The sequence below is a fragment of the Clinocottus analis genome, unplaced genomic scaffold (genome assembly GCF_023055335.1).
Source record: "Clinocottus analis isolate CAN_PGR_092001 unplaced genomic scaffold, fCliAna1.0.p SCAF_247, whole genome shotgun sequence".
Lineage (NCBI taxonomy): Eukaryota > Metazoa > Chordata > Actinopteri > Perciformes > Cottidae > Clinocottus > Clinocottus analis.
The window spans coordinates 11,003-19,558 of record NW_027175984.1 but is presented as its reverse complement, the minus strand read 5'-3'; the positions used below and the strand labels follow the sequence as shown (position 1 = coordinate 19,558).

The 8,556-nt window shown below is 45.2% G+C and overlaps 1 protein-coding gene across 1 annotated transcript; it reads right to left on the bottom strand.

Moving 5' to 3' along the window:
• Positions 1–298: 298 nt before the first annotated feature.
• Positions 299–7,652, bottom strand: LOC137794384 (nesprin-3-like; the record flags this gene model as incomplete). Its single annotated transcript, XM_068591103.1, has 5 exons — positions 7,576–7,652; positions 4,019–4,176; positions 3,074–3,246; positions 2,411–2,720; positions 299–454 (listed from the first exon to the last, which is right to left on the bottom strand). Coding segments are annotated over exons 2-5 (783 nt in total), but the record flags the coding sequence as incomplete, so codon positions are not given.
• Positions 7,653–8,556: the final 904 nt, after the last annotated feature.

Genomic DNA, 8,556 nt, shown 5'->3' with positions numbered 1-8,556 from the left:
CTGAGCTTTAATAAACGGAGCAGTTGCAGTGGACTACATGTCTGATGCTGTGGACCAGACTTATTGTACCGCTGCATTTATGTTTTTTTTAATGTCTCGCTGCATTGGAAACATTCACCAGGAAGACAATTATATCTACTTTTCATTTGGTTGCTACTTTCAGAGCATAAAAGTAAATGTCACGCAGCTGAGAATATTTATTCACACTCTTCCCTCTGCCTTTTGAACATAACAAAGACATGTTTTTTTTTAACGACATCAAACAGCAGCTTCCTAATTCCGCTTCAGAGAGTCTCACTTGTAAGGCTTTGAGCTTGTTCTCGGCGGTATCCTTCCTCTCCATGAGATCTGTGAGCTCCTTGGTTTTTGACAGCAGCCAGGACTGGAACCTCTGAACGCAGCCTTGGTACGTCTGGTGCTCCTCAGCCACCTTCTGAAGCAGCGACAGGCGCTCCTAGCACAGCAGGAGACATTTTAGCAGAGACCTTTTAACACACATTACCGACTTCAAATTTGGGTCTACCTGAACAAGGAGCGTGAACGTGGATTAGTATTCTCCCGTGAGACCGAGAGATGTTGTCTGTACTTTAACTACAAGACTTTGACATTTTAACCCGTTAATAACTGTGGAACCAACGTTGTCTTCAGACCTCATTTTCCCCCGTTTAAGTGTTTTTCCCTGTGTTTGAGTCGTCGCAGGAACCCCAAATTAATTCCAATACTTGAGTTTTTTGTATGTGTTTGTTCAGCAGAGTCTTGGGAATAAATGTGTATCTGCAAAAAAATCACTTTTAAAAGATATTTTGATCGTAACTATGAATATTCAGCATGATATGAGCCAGATTACCCAAAAAAGCCTCCTGGAGCATCAATAAGACACCTTTTTGGAAAGATTAGGACCTAAAGAATCAGAATCTGCAACAACAATCACAATAAAACAAAGTCTTGTCCTGTTAGGAAGGAGTTTCAGTTAAAAAACTGTGTCGTTAGGTTCAAAGATGGATAAATTACACATTTTATGGCAAAAGATTGTCTGAATGGGGCATGCTGGGAAATGGCCGCGGGAGGATTTTCACGCACGGTTTCCAAAAGGTTGAACATGAACACAGAGACTAACGGGGAAGAGCCAGTTAGGAGGAGGAGGTGCTTCCATAGAGTCCATAGATTCAGAGGGTTAACGCTCAACATACTCAAAAGTAATATAACTTAGTTATTAGTATTAGTAAATATTAATAAATAGGCAAAAGTAGATATTTGCCAGCAGACTGGTGTGCTCAAGTGAATGCATAATGTTACCACAAGACGAATGTGGGCGAGTGGTAAAAGGTGACATTTAAAAAGAGCGGTCTGAAAACAGAAGAGGAAGAGCCGTCTCATTGTGCAGCGGCTGGCAGACACAGAATAAATATAAAATGTATTTGTGTAGTTGTTCTGGGCCTGTGGGGTTTGCTCGTACAGAAGGAACCATTTATTATAACTTGAAATAATTGCTGTCGATGGAGATTCAGCCACGGGATCGCCGAATTGTGGGCACATAGTGTATGCTCACTGTGATTCAAACAGTGCAAATCCCACAAACACACAAGTACACAACCTCCTCTGCACCATCATCTCCTCAGAGAAAAAACATTTCATCCTTTAAACCTCACGCCACGTTCCTGTTCCCTTTGATCCCTCAGAAAACTACTTTACTCGACTAAAACTTAGTCAACACGATGTACTGTATATGTGTCTGTGTGTGTGTCTGTAAAAAATGAGAGCCGAACAAAAACAAAAAAATTTTCAAGCCACTGGCATTGCATCTGCAAGTGGTTTTTAAGCTCCGTGCTTCCTGTTACAAAGTAGTAGTTCCTCAATCAGACAAAGGAATGTGTCTTTAGTTTTACTCAAGAGGATTCTCATGCTTTCACTGCAGGCTTCATCTCCATCTCTCTCCGTGTCTGTTTAGTTTTAGTTTTATTCACAACACACATTGTACCAGCAGACGACCTGTGTGCTTTTTAACAAAAGCCCCAATCGTAGCATTGGCATTAGCATGAGCAGAGCTCGAGCAAGACCTTGATGCCTGACACGCACGAGCATTAAACCACCAGGGGTGTATTCGAGTCTGAGTTAACCAATACTAGGTGCAGTTAAGTCTGATTTTAGACCCACGACGAAGAGGAAGAGTTCATCAAGACGTAACCTTGAGCATGCAGCTTGGATATCAGCTCATTCTGGCTACAGCAGACAAAACAGTTAAAAGTAGATTACTGGCTCATAAAGCACAGGCTTTAGCAGACTCGTTACTACCCATCTACTACAGCAGCCATCAGCATAACGTGAAGAAATCAGGGGCTGGAAGCCAAGTTGAGCAAAAGACCTACAACTTCAACCGGCGACCATGACCCTCCACCAACAAGCGCCTCACCTCGGCTCTGTCTCTGACGTCGTTGTAGGCCTCCTGCAGCCTCTCCTGGGCCTGGGGCTCCACACTGGGGTCCTGGGTTCTGTTGTGCAGCGCGGCGGCCTCGTCCAGCAGCCTCTCCAGCAGCGCCGCCTGGCCGTGGATGTCGCTCGCCACCACCCTCTGCTGGTCCACCTGCCAGAGCTTCTCCTTCACGCCCAGCTGCAGCTCCACCGCGACGTCCAGGCCGCGCTGCCGGCTCGTCAGCCACAGCTCAAACTCCTCGTAGGCCTTCAGGTACTCGCCCCAGTGGAGCCACACCCACTCAATGCGACTGGGTGTGAGACACATGAAGAAAAGTTAGTTCCTCCTCAGGTAAACACTGTTACCTTTGTTAGTGCTACTAGCTGCTAGCCAGCTTAGCCCCTGTGTGGAGGCACTAAAAGCCTGGACAAAACAAGTTATTTCTATTATGTCACATCAGACTCGGGGAAAGTGACGAATATTTGTCAGGTGTGCAACAATTACCTGAAACCACATGCAAAAGGTACTCAACACAGAACAATAGCTTAACTGGGAATGAGGCCAAAGAAGACCTCAGGGCAAACTAACCAGGTGTGTCAAATACCTACAACACACACACACACACACACACACACACACGGTGTGCAGTGAGTAGGGCAGCACCTGTGACAGTGGATGATGTAGGTGCTGGTGTCCTCCCACAGGCCTTTCAGGTCTTTGAGCTTGGCGTGGGTTTGGGTCCTCAGCTCTTTGTCTCCGCTCTGCAGGAGGTTCTCAGCTGCCACCAGCGCCATGTCCATCTTCACACGGCCCTCATGCTCCGACTGATGGATCTTCTACATATTCAGTCGAGCACAGAGAATACCATGATAGTCAATATTTAAAATGCAAACATAGTGTACTAAAAAAACTCTCATGTGGTAAAATGTCTGGGAACTCATTAGAATGTGATGATTAATAATAGTTTCCTCACACGTGTTTCATTACTGCTAATACTTCTCAAAAAGAAGAGCACATTTCCCATTAACCCCATTACTTATCTGTCACTCTTCCTGCCAAGCATCTTTGACACAAGATAACTTTTTTATATAATTTTCATCACGTATGTTGAACACATTTTTCCTGAAGAAGTTCATTAAAGTATCATCTTCTATGAGCAAAACAAAAATACCACTTCAGAATGTTTAACCAAAACTTTTGTGGAACTTGCATTAAAGGCCAAAGGAGCAACAAACAATAAAGGTGTGAGCGTAAACAGTTTGTAGACGACTGAAAAGAAGATAGTGAAGTTATACATTTAGGAGCATTACTTGTTCAATGTACTTGTGCATTATTCACTATAACCAAGAAACTATAATACTTTGAATTTTTAAATAGTTTTTACGGATTTAAAATTGTCAGAGCCTTTAAGGATTACATAATTATATTATCGTATTGATAATTGTTTAATGCACCTTCTCATGTATCTGTGTCCATGCCTTCTTAATTCACTTGTATCATATCTACCTCTTTAATGAAAGGATCCTCAGACAGTGCACCCTGCTCAAAGAGCAGAAAGCACACTGCAGCAGGGTCCCAAGTGAAGGGCCAGTAAGGGAGCTATCTCACCTCCGTCTCCCTGAGCCGGCCCTCCAGGGCATCCAGGGGCCCTTGGGTGTTGTCGTTGGCCTTCAGCCTCTCATGGATGGCCCGCATCCAGGAGAGGGCCGCTTCCAGGCTCTCCATGAACTCCTGCTGCTCCTGCTGCGTCATGTCCAGTCCCTGGGCTGGAAGGAGGAACAGAAGGAAGCGTCCGTATCAGCCGGCAAATAAAGTTTCCAATTCTATTTTGAAGGAAAAACATATTTTAACCCGTTGAAAACTGTGGAACCAACGTTGTCTCCAGACCTCCTTTTCCCTGTTTGAGTGTTTTTCCTTGTGTTGAGTCATTGTAGGAACCCCAAATTAATTACAATACTTGTGTTTATTGTATGTATTAGTTCAGCAAAGTCTTGGGAAAAAAAATGTATATCTGTAAAAAAATAAAAAATAAAACACTTTTAAAAGATACTTTGATGGTAACTATGAACATCCAGCATGATATAAACAAGATTCTCCAAAAATGCCTCCTGGAGCGGTCAATAAGACACCTTTTTGGAAAAATTAGGACCTAAAGAATCAGAATCTGCAACAAAAATCACAATAAAACAAAGCTTTGTCCTGTTAGGAAGGAGTTTCAGACAAAAAAAATGTGTTGTTTCTGTTCGGTTCAAAACATATTTTATGCCAAAAGATTGTCTGAATGGGGCATGCTGGGACTTGGCGTGGACAATTTTCGCACACAGTTTGTAAAAGGTTAAATTTCTTAACAAAAAACCTGTGTTAAAAACTGGGACCGTGAAGTTTAAAAGAAAGATTTGACAAAACTGTAGTTTCTATGATAAAAGCCTGGACTGGTCACGCCGCTCTACGAAACACAGACCTCCTGTACACATACTGGGTGTACATCATACTTTTGGAAGAAATTGAAATAACCTGTCCCCTCATCTTGATCTGTGCATTTCCAAGAACATGGCAGTACAACCATTGCAGGAATCCCTGCCTGCTTTGAGAGCAGCGAGGCAGCCTCAGCGTGCCCTCAGGGCAGTCTGCTGCAGGGGAAACTCTGACAACACAACGGGTCTGACGCCAGGGAAGAGCCGTTAAACGTCTGCAGGGAGGGGAGCACAAAGAACCACAGCATTTCTGAGAGGGAAATAAAACCCAGGAGGCTTGGGACGCTTTTCCGCATGACTCATTTCTCCCCACGACCACAACATTCCTTCTTTTGCCTTGTTTTGCCTCAGACTCTTGAAACTTGGTCACATGGAGGAGAAACTCCCTGCTCTCAGTGGAACACAACAAAGATGTTCTTTGTACTTTAGCATTATATCCAAGTCAAAGTTGTGTGTTTTCTAATAATGAACATTAACACAATCAATTAACACAATCAATTATTATTATTATTAAAAATAATAATAATCTAAATGTGCTCAGGTGGGCTCAACAGCTAATATGCACCTGATAGTTGTTGTACTAATGTATAACTTCTCTCTCCAAGTATCCAACACCTGTGTAAACAGAAGAAAAGCTGCACATGTGCCATCACGCTGACAGCCTGAGAAGCAGACCAGTGACAGGGGAAGAAGCAGACCGGTGACAGAGGAAGAAGCAGACCAGTGACAGGGGAAGAAGCAGACCGGTGACAGAGGAAGAAGCAGACCAGTGACAGGGGAAGAAGCAGACCGGTGACAGGGGAAGAAGCAGACCAGTGACAGGGGAAGAAGCAGACCAGTGACAGGGGAAGAAGCAGACCGGTGACAGAGGAAGAAGCAGACCGGTGACAGGGGAAGAAGCAGACCGGTGACAGGGGAAGAAGCAGACCGGTGACAGGGGAAGAAGCAGACCGGTGACAGAGGAAGAAGCAGACCGGTGACAGGGGAAGAAGCAGACCGGTGACAGGGGAAGAAGCAGACCAGTGACAGCGGAAGAAGCAGACCAGTGACAGCGGAAGAAGCAGACCAGTGACAGCGGAAGAAGCAGACCAGTGACAGGGGAAGAAGCAGACCGGTGACAGGGGAAGAAGCAGACCGGTGACAGGGGAAGAAGCAGACCGGTGACAGAGGAAGAAGCAGACCGGTGACAGCGGAAGAAGCAGACCGGTGACAGAGGAAGAAGCAGACAGTGACAGAGGAAGAAGCAGACAGTGACAGAGGAAGAAGCAGACAGTGACAGAGGAAGAAGCAGACCGGTGACACAGGAAGAAGCAGACCGGTGACACAGGAAGAAGCAGACCGGTGACACAGGAAGAAGCAGACCGGTGACACAGGAAGAAGCAGACCGGTGACAGGGGAAGAAGCAGACCGGTGACAGGGGAAGAAGCAGACCGGTGACAGGGGAAGAAGCAGACAGTGACAGAGGAAGAAGCAGACAGTGACAGGGGAAGAAGCAGACCGGTGACAGGGGAAGAAGCAGACCGGTGACAGGGGAAGAAGCAGACCGGTGACAGGGGAAGAAGCAGACAGTGACAGAGGAAGAAGCAGACAGTGACAGAGGAAGAAGCAGACCGGTGACAGAGGAAGAAGCAGACAGTGACAGAGGAAGAAGCAGACAGGTGACAGAGGAAGAAGCAGACAGTGACAGAGGAAGAAGCAGACAGTGACAGAGGAAGAAGCAGACAGTGACAGGGGAAGTAGCAGACCGGTGACAGAGGAAGAAGCAGACAGTGACAGAGGAAGAAGCAGACAGTGACAGAGGAAGAAGCAGACAGTGACAGGGGAAGAAGCAGACCGGTGACAGAGGAAGAAGCAGACAGTGACAGAGGAAGAAGCAGACAGTGACAGAGGAAGAAGCAGACAGTGACAGGGGAAGAAGCAGACCGGTGACAGAGGAAGAAGCAGACCAGTGACAGAGGAAGAAGCAGACCAGTGACAGGGGAAGAAGCAGACAGTGACAGAGGAAGAAGCAGACAGTGACAGAGGAAGAAGCAGACAGTGACAGGGGAAGAAGCAGACCGGTGACAGAGGAAGAAGCAGACCAGTGACAGAGGAAGAAGCAGACCAGTGACAGAGGAAGAAGCAGACCAGTGACAGGGGAAGAAGCAGACAGTGACAGAGGAAGAAGCAGACAGTGACAGAGGAAGAAGCAGACAGTGACAGGGGAAGAAGCAGACCGGTGACAGAGGAAGAAGCAGACCAGTGACAGAGGAAGAAGCAGACCAGTGACAGGGGAAGAAGCAGTGACGCCCCTCCTTCCTCCGCTTGACAGCTCGCGCATTAACCTCAACCTTAATCCGGTTGACTCGCACGTGCCGCCGTCCGCGGTTAAGCTCACTCGGGTTACTAGTCGTGGAAAGTGAGCTCACCGTGCTCGTTATAACTTCAGTCCAGTATTTACCATCTATATGCTATGCTAACCTATAGCTGAAGAGCCAGTGTAACTGGTTTACGGTAAATATCCTCAACAGAGACAACAGACCGGTCCGTGCCGCGGACCCGGACCTCCACAGGTCACCAACGTCCAGTTTAACGCGAGCGCGAGAGGCTTCCGCGCTCGTGGACAGATACGGGCCTGTTATCGTTAAGCTAGCAGAACAACGGTGCAGTTGTGTTGGTCAAGTACGGCTTTTCAAGCACACAAACACTTACGGTTTCGTGTTCATCAGGTGGGAGCTGCCTCGACAGTGAACGCTGCCCGCCCGTGTTGTGTACAGTGAAGTTACGGCACAGGAAGTAGAGCCCAGGGCACTGGCGGCTGGAGCGACACACTTCATGCTGCCTTCAGGGCTGCTGGGAAATTACAGCACGACAGGACATTATAACAGAAACAACCTTAATTTATTACTAAAAAATAAATATTAAGAGCAACTTAATAGAAGTTATGAGTAAACTTAATACAATGCGTTTTACATATATAACCCTTAACGTTTTAAATAAAATACTGAACAGGCACTGTGGGTGTACATTACTTCAAATACAGGATGAAAAGGTACGTTACTGTCCAATTTAATGTTTGAATTAACTAATTATGATGATGAATAAATAATCGAAGATAACATTGTCAAAATATATCGCACCTTTAGGGATAGAACACAGCAATTCTAAGCTACACTAAGGTAAGGTATTTTCCAACTATTAGGGTTTTTCACAGGTTTTACCACAAATTATTCTTATTAAGGATTTATAAATACATATACGTCATGTTTGTGGATTGATACATGTATTCAGCTATAAACAATGTCCCTTATGGGCACAATGATTCACTGAAGTCCATAATAGCCCCAAAGTCCATAATAGTCCATATAATGTATATGCTTATATACTTTGTTATGGGTTACAACTTGTGTCAAATTACACAGGTACCTTACTAAGTCTTTGCCCTCACAAATAAAGAATATATGTTTTCTTTACTAAACATCTAATATCCGATAGGGGAAGTTCTGCTGGAAACTTTGTGATGAGGTTGTAAGAGCAACTAGCTTTCTTATAAGGGCTTTTTTATCTTGTAATTCAGTCCTCCTAAAAAGGAGGGAAATAAAGACATTTCAGTGATTTGTAAACAAATGTATTTGTCTAATGCCATTATTTCAACCAGCACTGATTAACAGTCACATCTAAAAGAAGAAGAAA